Consider the following 20,199-nt stretch of genomic DNA (forward strand, 5'->3'; position numbering starts at 1 on the left):
TTCCATTTTGAACGATGGTACCCTGAGAAATTTGTTTAGGATCTTTAGATCCAAAATTGGTCTGAATGTTCCCTCTTTTTTTGGGAACTATGAACAGATTGGAATAAAATCCCATTCCTTGTTCTCTTATTGGAACTGGATGTATCACTCCCATCTTTAACAGGTCTTCTACACAATGTAAGAATGCCTGTCTCTTTATTTGGTTTGAAGATAATTGAGACCTGTGGAACCTTCCCCTTGGGGGTAGTTCCTTGAATTCCAGGAGATAACCTTGAGAAACTATTTCTAGCGCCCAAGGATCCTGAACATCTCTTGCCCAAGCCTGAGCAAAGAGAGAAAGTCTGCCCCCCACTAGATCCGGGCCCCCGATCCGGGGGCTATCCCTTCATGCTGTTTTGGTAGCAGTGGTAGGCTTCTTGGCCTGCTTACCCTTGTTCCAGCCTTGCATTGGTTTCCAGGCTGGTTTGGGTTGTGAAGTATTACCCTCTTGCTTAGAGGATACAGAATTAGAGACTGGTCCGTTTCTGCGAAAGGGACGAAAATTAGGCTTATTTTTAGCCTTAAAAGACCTATCCTGTGGGAGGGCGTGGCCCTTTCCCCCAGTGATGTCTGAAATAATCTCTTTCAAATCAGGTCCAAATAATGTTTTACCTTTGAAAGGAATGTTAAGCAATTTCGTCTTGGAAGACACATCCGCTGACCAAGACTTTAGCCAAAGCGCTCTGCGCGCCACGACAGCAAACCCTGAATTTTTCGCCGCTAATCTAGCTAATTGCAAAGCGGCATCTAAAACAAAAGAGTTAGCCAATTTAAGTGCTTGAACTCTGTCCATAACCTCCTCATACGAAGATTCTTTACTGAGCGATTTTTCTAGTTCCTCGAACCAGAAACACGCTGCCGTAGTGACAGGAACAATGCATGAAATTGGTTGTAGAAGGTAACCTTGCTGTACAAAAATCTTTTTAAGCAAACCCTCTAATTTCTTATCCATAGGATCTTTGAAAGCACAACTATCTTCGATAGGAATAGTAGTGCGTTTGTTTAGAGTAGAAACCGCCCCCTCGACCTTGGGGACTGTCTGCCATAAGTCCTTTCTGGGGTCGACTATAGGAAATAATTTCTTAAATATAGGGGGGGGGGGGGGGGACAAAAGGTATGCCGGGCCTTTCGCACTCTTTATTTACTATGTCTGCCACCCGCTTGGGTATAGGAAAAGCGTCGGGGGCACCGGAACCTCTAGGAACTTGTCCATCTTACATAATTTCTCTGGAATGACCAAATTGTCACAATCATCCAGAGTAGATAACACCTCCTTAAGCAGTGCGCGGAGATGTTCTAATTTAAATTTAAATGTCACAACATCAGGTTCAGCTTGATGAGAAATTTTTCCTGAATCTGAAATTTCTCCATCAGACAAAACCTCCCTCATGGCCCCTTGAGATTGGTGTGAGGGTATGTCAGAACAGTTATCATCAGCGTCCTCTTGCTCTTCAGTGTTTAAAACAGAGCAATCGCGCTTTCTCTGATAAGTAGGCATTTTGGATAAAAGATTTGCTATGGAGTTATCCATTACAGCCGTTAATTGTTGCATGGTAATAAGTATTGGCGCACTAGATGTACTAGGGGCCCTCCTGTGTGGGCATAACTGGTGTAGACACAGTAGGGGATGATGTAGTATCATGTTTACTCCCCTCATTTGAGGAATCATCTTGGGCAATATCATTATCTGTGGCATTACTGTCCTTACTTTGTTTGGACACTATGGCACAATTATCACATAAATTTAAATGGGGAGACACATTGGCTTTCATACATATAGAACATAGCTTATCTGATGGTACAGACATGTTAAACAGGCTTAAACTTGTCAACAAAGCACAAAAAACGTTTTAAAATAAAACTGTTACTGTCACTTTAAATTTCAAACTGAAAACACTTTATTACTGAATATGTGAAAAAGTATGAAGGAATTGTTCAAAATTCACCAAAATTTCACCACAGTGTCTTAAAGCATTAAAAGTATTGCACACCAAATTTCAGCTTTAACCCTTAAATTAACGGAACCGGAGCCGTTTTTACATTTAACCCCTATACAGTCCCAGAATGAGGCTCTGTCTATAACTAGAAAGGCCCCCATCTGAAAAAGGTGTCCAACACAGTGCCTGCCGTTTTTCTAAACGTTCCCCAAGATTATAATACCAATAATTAGTTAGAATCTGCATAATATGCCTAGTAAAGCAATCGTTTTAGCCCAGAAAAATGTCTACCAGTTTTTAAGCCCTTTTTGAAGCCCTTTATTCTTTTATGTTTAACTAAGAAAATGGCTTACGGTCCCCATGAGGGGAAATGACAGCCTTCCAGCATTACATGGTCTTGTTAGAAATATGGCTAGTCATACCTTAAGCAGAAAAGACTGCTAACTGTTTCCCCCAACTGAAGTTACTTCATCTCAACAGTCCTGTGTGGAAACAGCAATCGATTTTAGTTACTGTCTGCTAAAATCATCTTCCTCTTACAAACAGAAATCTTCATCCTTTTCTGTTTCAGAGTAAATAGTACATACCAGCACTATTTTAAAATAACAAACACTTGATAGAAGAATAAAACTACATTTAAACACCAAAAAACTCTTAACCATCTCCGTGGAGATGTTGCCTGTGCAACGGCAAAGAGAATGACTGGGGTGGGCGGAGCCTAGGAGGGATCATGTGACCAGCTTTGCTGGGACTCTTTGCCATTTCCTGTTGGGGAAGAGAATATCCCACAAGTAAGGATGACGCCGTGGACCGGACACACCAATGTTGGAGAAAATGGGTATTTTTAAAAATATTTTAAAATGGACATTAGTCAAGGGTGCTGCCATGTTGAAATCTAGCCTTCTCTGCTTTCTAGTGCTGATGTGCCTGCATATGTGAAGCAACTCTCCTAATTTGTTCTATGACTACATCTCTCATAAGGAAACTACCTACAGACAAAAAAGCAAGCGTCTCAGTTGTCCATTCATCGTATATGGAGAGGGAGAGAAAGAGAATAGATATAGAGAGATAGTGCTCTTGATCTAAGAATGTGCTAAGATTGTAAGTATAATACAACTGTTAAAAGGACATGTAATTTTAAACAACTTTCCAGTTTACTTCTATTATGTCAGCTGCTGATTGGTGGCTGCTCATGGATGCCTCGTGTGATTGGCTCACCCATGTGCATTGCTATTTCTTTAAAAAAGGATATCTGACAAATGAAGCAAATTAAATAATAAAAGTAAATTGAAATGTTTAAAACTGTATTCTCTATCCGAATGATGAAAGAAACATTTTGGGTTTCATGTCCCTTTAAGCAACAGCTAAGCTGCTTAACAGTGGCAATTTTTTTGCCAAGGTGTCCAATAACTATCTTTATATAACCCCTTAATGACCACAATGTACCCTGTATGTCACTGGTTGTTAAGGGTTTTTTCAGGACATAATAGCACAAGTCTAGCAAGAACACGCTATTAATGCACTCCCTCCAGCAGGCTTTGTGGAATAGAGCAGTCTCAACGCTGGTGGCAAGACCGCACTATAAAACAATCAAGTCCCAAAAAAAGGCCAGCGACATACAGGGTACGTCGCTGGTCCTTAAGGGGTTATACAGTGATATTTTCAATAAAATGATAAAGGTGGTATAATTACTAAATACGTAGAAAAACATAAATTATGCTTACCCGATAATTTTAAATAAGAACCTGGCCACCAGGAGGAGGCAATAGACACCCCATTCAAAGGCTTAAATACTCCTCCCACTCCCCTCATCCCCCAATCATTCTGCCGAGGAACAAGGAACAGTAGAAGAAATATCAGGGTGAAAAGGTACCAGAAGAAATAAAAATACAGATGCCCCACATAAAAAATATGGGTGGGGAGCTGTGGACTCTTTCCATCTGAAGAAAAGAAAATGATCAGGTAAGCATAATTTATGTTTTTCTTTATAAATGGAAAGAGTCCACAGCTGCATTCATTACTTTTGGGAAAACAATACCCAAGCTATAGAGGAACTGAATGCAAAGGTCTCACTGACAAGAGAACCAGGGAAGGAACACATCCTACAGGACAATTCCTAGAGCCTCCGAAAGGCCAAACCGCCTTAAACCGGCGGTAAGGAGGCGCCAAACCCACTATCCTCCCACGTGAGGAAGAATACTCTAGGTCCCGAGAGAATCGGAAGCAAAAGGAGTGGCACAGTGAAGCGCCGCTGACCCAGTCAACCAACTGAAGGCTCAATAAGGACTGAAACAATCCTTCCAGCCTCACGGACCCATGAGTCCTCGTTAGAATGCTTAGCTGAAACTTGTAAAATAAAAGCAAGAAACATAAATAATAAAGTAAGCACTCAGCGCCTAGACCGGACCAGCCAGGCAGAACAGGTGCCACATGTCTGAACAGGCTACGAGACAGAAGATCTGAACCCCAGCAGGACCAGCCTGAAACAGGGCCATAACTGTCAAGCTGCCTAAAATCCTCCCTCAGAGGGGACGAGAATAACAGACAAAACATAGGACTAACATGTCCCTAAACAACTTCCGCAGAAGTAAACAGCGAGAATCGATCCCAAAGATAGTTCCCGAAGGAAACATATAATCAAAATAAAAGTCATCCTAAACGGATAAAAGAAAATATAAGGCAGCCCGTAGGCAAACCCCTAAGAAGAACAGGCATACCCGCAAGACCAGCCAGACGGAACCCTGATCTTCCAACAAAAACTGGGAAGGATCTCAACAACCGACAATCAGGAGATTACGCCATCTCCACATGTCTAATGTGGTGAACCATTCGAAGCAGACTACTGCGGATTCACGTATCCGTTAAGGATAGGATCCTCTAGTAACTCAAAAACGTGTGAGTAAAATGCGAAGGCGCGCTATTCTGTAACGAAATGCACAACACTCAGGGACAGTTACACCCACAGGGAACTGTATAGGCCCACCCAAGGCCGGGAGACCCGGGACAATCAGGCACGAACACAAACGCAAATAAACGTCTGGGCTTTGCAGATGCATAATCACCAAAAATATGTGAAAGCAAAAACGAGCTGAACCTCTTGGGGGAACAAACCTGATAAACATAATCTGGGTTACCCACATGTGTAGTAGTAGGGAGCGGTAGAGAACTCGCCTCTCGGAGGACAGAGCCCCCAGAGGCGGATGGCTCAGCGTACCCTTGATTCCCCGAGCCCGAGGAACAAGGCGCTCTAATATGGCATATCGAACATAAATGATTGACCTGTGTCAACGGGGCCAATTCGCATTCTTCACAAGTCGAAGAATCTGAAATTTAAACAGTCTCAGCATCAGTATCCTCCATAACTGGATAGAGAATATAATAATAAGGACTAAAGAAAAATCTAAACAGCACCTGACACCCACAATGGCTGGGGCACTCACCACCACCTAGAACCAGACTCTAGCAGACCCGAATTTTTCAGTCGCCACACGGTCAGGAATGCGGAAATGGAAGACCAGAATGTAAACACGTCACAAGGTGAACCGTACAGTCCAAAAAAGCACGCCCAACCAAAAGGTTGCATCACTTCCAAAGGCCCCTATGTTCTAATCCAAGAGCCCAGTTAACACTACACATAAGCAGATTGAATCACATAACATAATTAAAAAAATAAAAACCCTGTTCAATAATCCCCCTCCGGAGATATTAACCCTCAATTCCAAAAAGCAAAGGAGCCTCACTGAGACCCTATTGTTTAGACTTAATAAGTCCCGCAGGATGGTACCTTACAGGAAACAAATACGATACAGTACATTCAGATGAAGTAACTTGAAACGATCTTACCGGACTCTACTCTGTGGAACAGGAACACGGCCCTTCAAGTGTGACGAATAGTAGCAGCGCCTCCGCCATGGACTTGAAAGAAGAAAGCAGGCAACGAAGCAAAGTTCGACAACACAGATTGCTTGTGGAGCTGTTAATATGAGTTGGGATGGTTTTGTAGAAAGACTCACCCTGCATCTCCGGACTCTAACTTTCATTCAAGCTCTCACTGAGAGGCTGACAGTATTACTTAACACTCCCGTCCCATGTTGAAGAGTACTACCCTCCATAAGAGACAAAACAAATTCTGACACTTCTCTGCCAACCTCCCGGGACGAAAGGCAAAGAATGACTGGGGGATGAGGGGAGTGGGAGGAGTATTTAAGCCTTTGGCTGGGGTGCCTTTGCCTCCTCCTGGTCGCCAGGTTCTTATTTCCCAGAAGTAATAAATACAGCTGTGGACTCTTTCCATTTATGAAGAAAACAGTAAAAAGGTATTTTCGGTTCTCTGTTAAATATAATAGATAGTATAGCAGGGTGCGCTATCTTGTGCAAATAACACAATCTGTTGTTACAAGTGGATGGTCAAAAATGTTAACCAAAGCATCTTAACGCGGTTGTAAGTGTTATATACACGCTATACTTTTTTTGGATACTACAGGGCGCTATTAGTGCGCGCAAACTGCTCATCTTACAAGAGGTCAGTAATATGTTGTGCTTGGGCTATATTCAAAATACAAATGTAAAATGTAGCATTTTTTAGACCTGAAGTAAGCAATTATTGTTGGCTAGTTTGCATAACAAAATACATACAAATGGTATGGCAATGAACGATTTAAGTAATATTTAGACTTTATACTTAGGAAAAAGACTTAATAGTGAAAGGTTTTGTGGCAGAATTAAAGGAATATTGCTTATGATAATAAGTGGTACTGGGAAGGTCAAAGGTGTGTATGCAATATATATGTTTGTGTACCTATGTATGTGTGTATGTATATGTATGTATATATATATATATATATATATATATATATATATATATATATATATGTGTGTGAAACGTTTTGTGGTGAAGTTTCACTAAAAGAGTATAGCACAGAATTAAAAGGGACATGATACCCACATTTTTTTTTTTTTGAGAATACAATTTAAAAAAAAGTTTCCAATTTACTTCTATTAACAATTTTGCTTTCTCTTTTTATTATTTGTTAAAGAGATATCTAGATAGGTAGTGTGTGCATGTCTGGAGCACTACATAAAAAAAATTGTGCTACCATCTAGTGCTCTTGCTAATGTATAACACTGCTTCAAAACTGCCGCCATATAGTACTGTAGACATGTGGACAGTCAAACTTACCTGCCAGCTTCTCAACAGAAGATAACAAGAAAATTAAGAAAAATTGATGATAAAAGATAATTGGGAAGTTGTTTAAAACTGTATGCTCTATCTGAACCACAAAATAAAGTTTTGGGGTTTTATAGTACTTTAAATTAAGAAGTCAACTAGTTTAGCTGATTTTGTTTTACGAATATATATATATACTGTATATAGATATATGAGTTTTCCAGTAAAACAACGGCACTCTCTGGAGTTCCATAAAAAGCAGCTTTTATTAATTATAATTAAAAACAGAGAAGAAACATGACGTTTCGATGCCCTACTGGCATCTTTATCAAATGTCCCCAAGTGTCAAGCTGGTGAACACCACCGTGGTCAACTTTTTTGCACCCTGGGAGTTGATCATTAAGTTGTATAAGTACATAGAAAATGAAGACTTAAAGGGACACTGAACTCAAATGTTTTCTTTCATGATTCAGATAGAGCATGACATTTTAAGCAACTTTCTAATTTACTCCTATTATCAAATTTTCTTTATTCTCTTGGTATCTTTATTTGAAATGCAAGTTTAGATGCCGGTCCATTTTTGGTGAACAACCTGGGTTTTCCTTGCTGATTGGTGGATAAATTCATCCACCAATAAAAATGTGCTGTCCAGAGTACTGAACCAAAAAAATAGCTTAGATGCCTTATTTTTCAAATAAAGATAGCAAAAGAATGAAGAAAATTTGATAATAGGAGTAAATTAGAAAGTTGCTTAAAATTGCATGCTCTATTTGAATCACGAAACAAAAAATTGGGTTCAGTGTCCCTTTAAACTCACTTTTGTTCCTTTATCTGGTTGTTCCGGATTGCAGCTGTTGCTTCTAAGGCAGATTTGAGTGCAGCACCTGAGCAGGTTCCTGGTGCTCACTCAAAAGTATAACTGTAAAGGAGGGTTTAATCTGGAATACAGCACAAGACAGGTATGTAAAACTAAGGCAACAATCAAAGCTTGGCAAGCGGTGTATTTAGTAAAACTTCACCTTTATTTCAATCAATATAAAATAAACTCACGATACACCATAGCTTGGTACAGAGGAGTGTAGGTACACACAAAGCCGGTGTCTATGTCATCTTAGATGATGTTCACTTTGGAACCCTATATAAATGGTGGTTCCTCATAAACAAGCAGCTGCTCTGTACACAGCAGGATCTACAAGGAGGAGATCAATAAAGGATCCAACCGAACCGGCATTGAAGGGATTCACCCTCAGACTGTTTTGGCACTGAGCTAAGTGTTTATAAATTCTGACATTTAGATGGTGTACACTTTGATATTGCATTTCTGTTTTTTTATTTGCCATATACGCTGTACTGGGTATACATCGGACTGATATAGATTTTGTCTGGTCTTGCGGTAAAGTTGCACTGTCTATTGCTTTCTGCCTATAATTATTTCCTTGTTACCAAAACAAATTGTGTGCCTGCCCCATATTGTGCCTTGCAACTAAACTTCATAGACCCTTGCCAACTCTGGCAATAAACTGGTATAATAGATTTTTCAGATGAAAAAATGCACACAGTTGGCTACATTACAAGTGGCACTCAACCAATAGAATAGGGTGCTTTATCGTTTGTGTGATCTCACGCAAAGAATAACACACAATCTGGCTTTAGAAGTGAATAGATACATTTTTCAATCAAAGCAAAATTAAGTGATGCACTTGAGCGCAATCCAAAATACCAATGTAAAATGTAGCGTTTTTTAAGACCTGAAATAAACTATTATTGTTCATAATTAGCAACATGAATAACTTCACAGGAGATAACTTTGGACTTAAAGGGACAGTCTACTCCAGAATTGTTATTGTTTAAAAAGATAATCCCTTTATTTCCCATTCCCCAGTTTTGTATAACCAACACTGTTATAAATACACTTTTTACCTCTGTGATTACCTTGTATCTATGCCTCTGCAGACTGCCCCCCTTATTTCAGTTCTTTTGACAGACATGCATTTTAGCCAATCAGTGGCACGGGAGTGGGCACGTTATCTTTGACACATAACTAGCAGTGTCTCACTGAGATAAGAGGCAGTTTAATGGCTTAGAAATTAGCAGATGAGCATACCTAGGTTTAGCTTTGCACAAAGAATACAAAGAGAGCAAAGCAAATTGGATGATAAAAGCAAATTGGAAAGTTGTTTAAAACTGCATGCCCATGCATGTCTTGTGCTCTGTTTGTAACTAAGCCCAGTATGTTTAAGTTTACATATAACTTCAGTTACCTTACCACTGCTTAGAACAAGCCCTTGACCTCCTCAGTCTCAGTATCCAGATCAATATCATAAAAACAGGGTCTTGTGGGTAATCCCGGCATGGTGCTCATCTATGGGAATAAAACAGTTATGTTAAAATAGACAACAATGAACACACTGAAGACAAACATCTGCATCAGACACAAACACATAGCTTACCACCCAGAAGGTGCTCAAGGTCATCCTTAGATGGTACACTATCTACAAATATATGTCGCTAAATAACAGATCATTGCTAAGGGGAATAGGTTATTTGCGCGAGAGCTTTAACTTTCAGGTTAGCGTGAGAGCGATAACTTTTTATTTTTAACTCATAATACCAGTGCAACCCGACGAGTGCAAAACGTTTACTTATAGCGCAATTAGTGCACTAGCGGAAGCGCAAAATACCGCTCCACTTAAGTTGGAAGAACCCAATTGTCTAAAATGTCTTTGTATTCTGCAGCATTAATATAACTCCACACTGGAGATAAGGGGTATAGCCTAAACCCTGAAAAACAGAACATTATCCCTCCTTCCCCAAATATTACAGTAGGCAATATGCATTCTGGGACGTTGGCGTTCTCCTGGCATCTACCACACCCTGATTCCATCAGACTTTCAGATATTGCTCTAGATTGCTCCAGATTCCAGTGGTGTTTTACACCACTCCAGCAAACACCTGGCATTGTACATGTTGATGTGAGGCTTGTGTACAGCTGCTCAGCCACAATAACCTATTTCATTTAGCTCCCAACATACAGTTCTTGTGCTGATGTTGCTTCCAGCAGCAGTTTGGAACTCTGCAGTGAGTGATGTAACAGACAACAGGCGCTATGCACTTCAGCACCACACTGTGGTTTGGCTGTTTCACCTAGATAGTTCCACTAAATAATAATAGCACTTGCTGTTGACTGGGGCAGATCTAATAGGGCAGAAAGTTTACAAAACTGACTCATGGTAAAGGTGGCATCCTATGATAGTGCCACACACACAGATTATATATATATATATATATACATACACATACAGGTGGCCCTCGTTTTACAACGGTTCAATTTACACCGTTTCAGAATAACAACCTTTTTTTCCCAGTCATGTGACTGCTATTGAAAAGCATTGAGAAGCAGTGCATTTATTAAAATAGCCAGTAGGTGGAGCTGTCCGTTTGTGTTGCAGCCAAGCAAGCTGAAATTAATCAGTTTAACCAGACCTGAGCTATCGAGCACATTTCAAAGGAACAAGATCTTCCTGTCTATAAATCAGTCCAGATTGGAATGCATAGAAAACAGAATTTATGTTTACCTGATAAATTACTTTCTCCAACGGTGTGTCCGGTCCACGGCGTCATCCTTACTTGTGGGATATTCTCTTCCCCAACAGGAAATGGCAAAGAGCCCAGCAAAGCTGGTCACATGATCCCTCCTAGGCTCCGCCTTCCCCAGTCATTCGACCGACGTAAAGGAGGAATATTTGCATAGGAGAAATCATATGATACCGTGGTGACTGTAGTTAAAGAAAATAAATCATCAGACCTGATTAAAAAACCAGGGCGGGCCGTGGACCGGACACACCGTTGGAGAAAGTAATTTATCAGGTAAACATAAATTCTGTTTTCTCCAACATAGGTGTGTCCGGTCCACGGCGTCATCCTTACTTGTGGGAACCAATACCAAAGCTTTAGGACACGGATGAAGGGAGGGAGCAAATCAGGTCACCTAGATGGAAGGCACCACGGCTTGCAAAACCTTTCTCCAAAAATAGCCTCAGAAGAAGCAAAAGTATCAAATTTGTAAAATTTAGTAAAAGTGTGCAGTGAAGACCAAGTCGCTGCCTTACATATCTGATCAACAGAAGCCTCGTTCTTGAAGGCCCATGTGGAAGCCACAGCCCTAGTGGAATGAGCTGTGATTCTTTCAGGAGGCTGCCGTCCGGCAGTCTCGTAAGCCAATCTGATGATGCTTTTAAGCCAAAAAGAGAGAGAGGTAGAAGTTGCTTTTTGACCTCTCCTTTTACCAGAATAAACAACAAACAAGGAAGATGTTTGTCTAAAATCCTTTGTAGCATCTAAATAGAATTTTAGAGCACGAACTACGTCCAAATTGAGCAACAAACGTTCCTTCTTTGAAACTGGATTCGGACACAAAGAAGGCACGACTATCTCCTGGTTAATGTTTTTGTTAGAAACAACTTTCGGAAGAAACCAGGTTTAGTACGCAAAACCACCTTATCTGCATGGAACACCAGATAAGGAGGAGAACACTGCAGAGCAGATAATTCTGAAACTCTTCTAGCAGAAGAAATTGCAACCAAAAACAAAACTTTCCAAGATAATAACTTAATATCAACGGAATGTAAGGGTTCAAACGGAACCCCCTGAAGAACTGAAAGAACTAAATTGAGACTCCAAGGAGGAGTCAAAGGTTTGTAAACAGGCTTGATTCTAACCAGAGCCTGAACAAAGGCTTGAACATCTGGCACAGCTGCCAGCTTTTTGTGAAGTAACACAGACAAGGCAGAAATCTGTCCCTTCAAGGAACTTGCAGATAATCCTTTCTCCAAACCTTCTTGAAGAAAGGATAGAATCTTAGGAATTTTTATCTTGTCCCAAGGGAATCCTTTAGATTCACACCAACAGATATATTTTTTCCATATTTTGTGGTAGATTTTTCTAGTTACAGGCTTTCTGGCCCTGAACAAGAGTATCAATGACAGAATCTGAGAACCCTCGCTTTGATAAGATCAAGCGTTCAATCTCCAAGCAGTCAGTTGGAGTGAGACGAGATTCGGATGTTCGAACGGACCTTGAACAAGAAGGTCCCGTCTCAAAGGTAGCTTCCATGGTGGAGCCGATGACATATTCACCAGGTCTGCATACCAAGTCCTGCGTGGCCACGCAGGAGCTATCAAGATCACCGATGCCCTCTCCTGATTGATCCTGGCTACCAGCCTGGGGATGAGAGGAAACGGCGGGAATACATAAGCTAGTTTGAAGGTCCAAGGTGCTACTAGTGCATCTACTAGAGTCGCCTTGGGATCCCTGGATCTGGACCCGTAGCAAGGAACCTTGAAGTTCTGACGAGAGGCCATCAGATCCATGTCTGGAATGTCCCACAACTGAGTAATTTGGGCAAAGATTTCCGGATGGAGTTCCCACTCCCCCAGATGAAATGTCTGACGACTCAGAAAATCCGCTTCCCAATTTTCCACTCCTGGGATGTGGATTGCAGACAAGTGGCAGGAGTGAGTCTCCGCCCATTGAATGATTTTGGTCACTTCTTCCATCGCCAGGGAACTCCTTGTTCCCCCCTGATGGTTGATGTACGCAACAGTCGTCATGTTGTCTGATTGAAACCGTATGAATTTGGCCTTTGCTAGCTGAGGCCAAGCCTTGAGAGCATTGAATATCGCTCTCAGTTCCAGAATATTTATCGGGAGAAGAGATTCTTCCCGAGACCAAAGACCCTGAGCTTTCAGGGGTCCCCAGACCGCGCCCCAGCCCACCAGACTGGCGTCGGTCGTGACAATGACCCACTCTGGTCTGCGGAAGCTCATCCCCTGTGACAGGTTGACCAGGGACAGCCACCAACGGAGTGAATCTCTGGTCCTCTGATCTACTTGTATCGTCGGAGACAAGTCTGTATAATCCCCATTCCACTGACTGAGCATGCACAGTTGTAATGGTCTTAGATGAATTCGCGCAAAAGGAACTATGTCCATTGCCGCTACCATCAAACCTATTACTTCCATGCACTGCGCTATGGAAGGAAGAGGAACAGAATGAAGTATTTGACAAGAGTTTAGAAGTTTTGATTTTCTGGCCTCTGTCAGAAAAATCCTCATTTCTAAGGAGTCTATTATTGTTCCCAAGAAGGGAACCCTTGTTGACGGAGATAGAGAACTTTTTTCTACGTTCACTTTCCACCCGTGAGATCTGAGAAAGGCCAGGACAATGTCCGTGTGAGCCTTTGCTTGTGGAAGGGACGACGCTTGAATCAGAATGTCGTCCAAGTAAGGTACTACTGCAATGCCCCTTGGTCTTAGCACCGCTAGAAGGGACCCTAGCACCTTTGTGAAAATTCTTGGAGCAGTGGCTAATCCGAACGGAAGTGCCACAAACTGGTAATGCTTGTCCAGAAATGCGAACCTTAGGAACCGATGATGTTCCTTGTGGATAGGAATATGTAGATACGCATCCTTTAAATCCACCGTGGTCATGAATTGACCTTCCTGGATGGAAGGAAGAATTGTTCGAATGGTTTCCATTTTGAACGATGGAACCTTGAGAAACTTGTTTAGGATCTTGAGATCTAAGATTGGTCTGAATGTTCCCCTCTTTTTTGGGAACTACGAACAGATTGGAGTAGAACCCCATCCCTTGTTCTCCTAATGGAACAGGATGAATCACTCCCATTTTTAACAGGTCTTCTACACAATGTAAGAATGCCTGTTTTTTTATGTGGTCTGAAGACAATTGAGACCTGTGGAACCTCCCCCTCGGGGGAAGCCCCTTGAATTCCAGAAGATAACCTTGGGAGACTATTTCTAGCGCCCAAGGATCCAGAACCTCTCTTGCCCAAGCCTGAGCGAAGAGAGAGAGTCTGCCCCCCACCAGATCCGGTCCCGGATCGGGGGCCAACATCTCATGCTGTCTTGGTAGCAGTGGCAGGTTTCTTGGCCTGCTTACCTTTGTTCCAGCCTTGCATTGGCCTCCAGGCTGGCTTGGCTTGAGAAGTATTACCCTCTTGCTTAGAGGACGTAGCACTTGGGGCTGGTCCGTTTCTGCGAAAGGGACGAAAATTAGGTTTATTTTTGGCCTTGAAAGACCTATCCTGAGGAAGGGCGTGGCCCTTGCCCCCAGTGATATCAGAAATAATCTCTTTCAAGTCAGGGCCAAACAGCGTTTTCCCCTTGAAAGGAATGTTAAGCAATTTGTTCTTGGAAGACGCATCCGCTGACCAAGATTTTAGCAAAAGCGCTCTGCGCGCCACAATAGCAAACCCAGAATTTTTCGCCGCTAATCTAGCCAATTGCAAAGTGGCGTCTAGGGTGAAAGAGTTAGCCAATTTGAGAGCATGAATTCTGTCCAAAATCTCCTCATAAGAAGAATCTTTATTGAGCGCCTTTTCTAGTTCATCGAACCAGAAACACGCTGCTGTAGTGACAGGAACAATGCATGAAATTGGTTGTAGAAGGTAACCTTGCTGAACAAACATCTTTTTAAGCAAACCCTCTAATTTTTTATCCATAGGATCTTTGAAAGCACAACTATCTTCTATGGGTATAGTGGTGCGTTTGTTTAGAGTAGAAACCGCCCCCTCGACCTTGGGGACTGTCTGCCATAAGTCCTTTCTGGGGTCGACCATAGGAAACAATTTCTTAAATATAGGGGGAGGGACGAAAGGTATGCCGGGCCTTTCCCATTCTTTGTTTACAATGTCCGCCACCCGCTTGGGTATAGGAAAAGCTTCGGGGGGCCCCGGGACCTCTAGGAACTTGTCCATTTTACATAATTTCTCTGGAATGACCAAATTCTCACAATCATCCAGAGTAGATAACACCTCCTTAAGCAGGGCGCGGAGATGTTCCAATTTAAATTTGAATGTAATTACATCAGGTTCAGCTTGTTGAGAAATTTTCCCTGAATCTGAAATTTCTCCCTCAGACAAAACCTCCCTGGCCCCCTCAGATTGGTGTAGGGGCACTTCAGAACCAATATCATCAGCGTCCTCATGCTCTTCAGTATTTTCTAAAACAGAGCAGTCGCGCTTTCGCTGATAAGTGGGCATTTTGGCTAAATGTTTTTGATAGAATTATCCATTACAGCCGTTAATTGTTGCATAGTAAGGAGTATTGGCGCACTAGATGTACTAGGGGCCTCCTGTGTGGGCAAGACTGGTGTAGACGAAGGAGGGGATGATGCAGTACCATGCTTACTCCCCTCACTTGAGGAATCATCTTGGGCATCATTTTCTCTAAATTTTGTGTCACATAAATCACATCTATTTAAATGAGAAGGAACCTTGGCTTCCCCACATACAGAACACAGTCTATCTGGTAGTTCAGACATGTTAAACAGGCATAAACTTGATAACAAAGTACAAAAAACGTTTTAAAATAAAACCGTTACTGTCACTTTAAATTTTAAACTGAACACACTTTTACTGCAAATGTGAAAAAGTATGAAGGAATTGTTCAAAATTCACCAAAATTTCACCACAGTGTCTTAAAGCCTTAAAAGTATTGCACACCAAATTTGAAAGCTTTAACTCTTAAAATAACGGAACCGGAGCCGTTTTTATATTTAACCCCTTTACAGTCCCTGGTATCTGCTTTGCTGAGACCCAACCAAGCCCAAAGGGGAATACGATACCAAATGACGCCTTCAGAAAGTCTTTTCTATGTATCAGAGCTCCTCACACATGCATCTGCATGTCATGCTTCCCAAAAACAAGTGCGCAATAGAGGCGCGAAAATGAGGCTCTGCCTATGATTAGGGAAAGCCCCTAGAGAATAAGGTGTCCAATACAGTGCCTGCCGGTTATTTTACATAATTCCCAAGAATAAAATAATTCCTCAAAGCTATGAAGTATTAAAATATGCTTATATATCAATCGTTTTAGCCCAGAAAATGTCTACAGTCTTAAAAGCCCTTGTGAAGCCCTTTTTTTCTTATGTAATAAAAATGGCTTACCGGGTCCCATAGGGAAAATGACAGCTTCCAGCATTACATCGTCTTGTTAGAAATGTGTCATACCTCAAGCAGCAAAAGTCTGCTCACTGTTTCCCCCAACTGAATTTAATTCCTCTCAACAGTCCTGTGTGGAAACAGCCATCGATTTTAGTAACGGTTGCTTAAATCATTTTCCTCTTACAAACAGAAATCTTCATCACCTTTCTGTTTCAGAGTAAATAGTACATACCAGCACTATTTTAAAATAACAAACTCTTGATTGAATAATAAAAACTACAGTTAAACACCAAAAAACTCTAAGCCATCTCCGTGGAGATGTTGCCTGTACAACGGCAAAGAGAATGACTGGGGAAGGCAGAGCCTAGGAGGGATCATGTGACCAGCTTTGCTGGGCTCTTTGCCATTTCCTGTTGGGGAAGAGAATATCCCACAAGTAAGGATGACGCCGTGGACCGGACACACCTATGTTGGAGAAATAACTGTTTGCTGAAAAATGCAAGTGAAGTCTGTGTTGTGTTTTTATTTTATTAGGTTTATAATGCTGTTTAGAAAATGTTTTTGTTCATTTAACTTAGTTTAATTATTTATTTTGTGTTGTGTCATTATTTTATTAGGTTTATAATGATGTTTAGCATTTAAAGTCTTCATTTTAAAGCTTTAAAAATAATGTATTGGGTGTTACTTATGACAATTTTGAGAGGAGCCTGGAACCTATCTCCCTCACTTCTCATTGACACATTATAAACTGGGTTTCAATTTACAACAGTTTCGATTTACAACCATTCCTTCTGGAACCTAACCCCAGCGTAAACTGAGGGCTACCTGTATACACACAGTATATATACACACACATACACACACACAGACATATATATACTGTATATATATATACACACAAACACATACACGCACAGACATATATATATATACACAAACATATATATATATATATATATATATCATGGTTTAGTAAGAAAGAGAAAATCCTGGAAAAAATAGATGCCAGGATAAAAGACAGGGAAATCAGCACTCTTTTAAAAAAGTTTTATTAAGCTCAAAATATATATAATACTGTGCATCCAAAATGAAAGCTGTAGTGGTTTCAAGAGAGATCAATCTCTGACAGTTGAATCCTAGGACAAAATTATCTTAGGAATATACTTAGCAATAGGTAAATACACAAATGACCAAGTAGTGTGTGTAATAGAAACATAAAACATAATAATTAACCCCTTAACGACCAAGGACGTACGCCACACGTCCTCAAAAAAAATACAGTTAATGACCGAGGACGTGTGGCGTACGTCCTTGGTCTGGAAAGCAGCTGGAAGCGACCCTGCTCGCTTCCAGCTGCTTTCCGGTTATTGCAGTGATGCATCGATATGGAGGCATCCTGCAATAACCCCCCTTGGCCATCCGATGCAGAGAGAGCCACTCTGTGGCCCTCTCTGCACCGGACATCGATGGCCGGTATCGTTGGTGGGTGGGAGCTTACGTGGGAGGCGGGTGGGCGGCCATCAATGCTCTGTGTGGAGTGGAGGGGGGCGGGATCGGGGGCAGGACCTACGGGGGCGCGCACGGGAGCGCGCGCGTGCACAGGGGGTGGTGGGCGGGCGCGTGCACGGGGCGGGAGCGGGTGGGAACCGCTACACTACAGAAAAAAGTTAAAAACACTAATACAATTTAAATATTAAAAATGCAATCTAAGGGACCTGGAAGGGGTTGGTCTTGGTGGGGGGGAAAGCTACACTACAGAAAAGGGCATTTTTTTTAAAAAAAGGCACATTTTTTTACAAAACTGGGTACTGGCAGACAGCTGCCAGTACCCAAGATGGCGCCCATTATTGCAGAGGGGAAGGGTTAGAGAGCTGTTTGGTGGGGGATCAGTGAGGTTGGGGTCTAAGGGGGGATCCTACACATCAGCATATGTAAATATGCTTTTTTTTTTTTTTTTAAAAAGGGCCAAATACCTTTTATTTTAGTACTGGCAGAGTTTCTGCCAGAACTTAAGATGGCGGGGACAATTGTGGGGTGGGGGAGGGAAGAGAGCTGTTTGGGAGGGATCAGGGGGTATGATGTTTCAGGTGGGAGGCTGAGCTCTACACTAAAGCTAAAATTAACCCTGCAAGCTCCCTACAAGCTACATAATTTACCTCTTCACTGCTAGCCATAATACACGTGTGATGCGCAGCGGCATTTAGAGGCCTTCTAATTACCAAAAAGCAATGCCAAAGCCATATATGTCTGCTATTTCTGAACAAAGGGGATCCCAGAGAAGCATTTACAACCATTTGTGCCATAATTGCACAAGCTGTTTGTAAATAATTTCAGTGAGAAACCTAAAATTGAGAAAAAATTAACGTTTTTTTTTAATTTGATTGCATTTGGCGGTGAAATGGTGGCATGAAATATACCAAAATTGGCCTAGATCAATACTTGGGGTTGTCTACTACACTACACTAAAGCTAAAACTACCCCAAAAAGCTCCCTACATGCTCCCTAATTAACCCCTTCACTGCTGGGCATAATACACGTGTGGTGCGCAGTGGCATTTAGCGGCCTTCTAATTACCAAAAAGCAACACCAAAGTCTTATATGTCTGCTATTTCTGAACAAAGGGGATCCCAGAGAAGAATTTACAACCATTTATGCCATAATTGCACAAGCTGTTTGTAAATAATTTAAGTTAGAAACCAAAAGTTTGTGAAAAAATTTGTGAAAAGTGAACGATTTTTTGTATTTGATTGCATTTGGCGGTGAAATGGTGGCATGAAATATACCAAAATGGGCCTAGATCAATACTTTGGGTTGTCTACTAAAAAAAAAATATATACATGTCAATGGATATTCAGATATTCCTGAAAGATATCAGTGTTCTAATGTAACTATCGCTAATTTTGAAAAGAAGTGGTTTAGAAATAGCAAAGTGCTACTTGTATTTATGGCCCTATAACTTACAAAAAAAGCAAAGAACATGTAAACATTGGGTATTTCTAAAATCAGGACAAAATTTAGAAACTATTTAGCATGGGTGTTTTTTGGTGGTTGTAGATGTGTAACAGATTTTGGGGGTCAAAGTTAGAAAAAGTGTGTTTTTTTCCATTTTTTCCTCATATTTTATAAAAATTTTTTTATAGTAAATTATAAGATATGATGAAAATAATGGTATCTTTAGAAAGTCCATTTAATGTCGAGAAAAACGGTATATAATATGTGTGGGTACAGTAAATGAGTAAGAGGAAAATTACAGCTAAACACAAACACTGCAGAAATGTAAAAATAGCCTTGGTCCCAAACGGACAGAAAATGGAAAAGTGCTGTGGTCATTAAGGGGTTAACAAGGTGAGTACAAATATATAGCGCTAATAGCTAAAGTAGACCTCGGCCACTCTAAGACAATCCCCCCTGGATTGTCACAAGTAAAACAAATTCGAAAGAATAAGAGGGCGCTAAAGCTAAGATCCCACCACACTTAGTCAAAGGTAATAAAAACAACAAAGTGCAAATTAATAACTTTACTTCACAATTATAAATACAGTTCATATAACAATGTTAAGAAAAAGGGACGTCTCCCTTAAGAAAATAAAAATGAAAATAAACAGTAAAATAGACTGGATTACCACCTTTAAAAAGATAAAAATATAAAAATATATACTGGAGCTAGTAAAATATGTTCATAAGTTCAATGAGCGTTATTAATCCAGTGAGATAGGCTACACTTAAGTGGGTAGCTGCACTTTTGAAACAATGTTCCTTATATAGGCTGATCAAGGAAAAAACGTGTTACTGTCCATCGTATGGTTATAACATAGAGAAATTGTGTTCTTATTCCTTGTGTGACTCTTTATGATGTGGTTCAAACAGTCAAAATACACACCTTAGAGTAAAAATACACACCTTAGAGTAAAAAGGATTATTACGATCTTTTTAGACTCACACTGTCAGATGTATGTCCAGGTAAGCGGTATCCTCCACTGTTATTTTGCTCTTGTCACTTGCTGGAGCTGAACCCGGTCAGCATGTATGGAAACAGCTTGTCACTCCAATTTCTTATGTGTAGGTATTTGATACCAAAAGGTGAGAGATGAGGTC

General features: G+C 41.0%; 1 protein-coding gene across 1 annotated transcript in view; it reads right to left on the minus strand.

The window, feature by feature from the left end:
• MTHFD1L (methylenetetrahydrofolate dehydrogenase (NADP+ dependent) 1 like) overlaps positions 1-20,199 on the minus strand; it is a 1,099,716-nt gene that overhangs the window by 91,826 nt on the left and 987,691 nt on the right. Inside the window, exon 23 of the mRNA XM_053711891.1 lies at positions 9,405-9,505. Coding sequence (XP_053567866.1) covers positions 9,416-9,505 — 90 coding nt within the window. The 3' untranslated portion in view covers positions 9,405-9,415. The remainder of the gene's footprint in view (positions 1-9,404; positions 9,506-20,199) is intronic.

This window comes from Bombina bombina, chromosome 4 (assembly GCF_027579735.1).
Source record: "Bombina bombina isolate aBomBom1 chromosome 4, aBomBom1.pri, whole genome shotgun sequence".
NCBI classification, from domain to species: domain Eukaryota; kingdom Metazoa; phylum Chordata; class Amphibia; order Anura; family Bombinatoridae; genus Bombina; species Bombina bombina.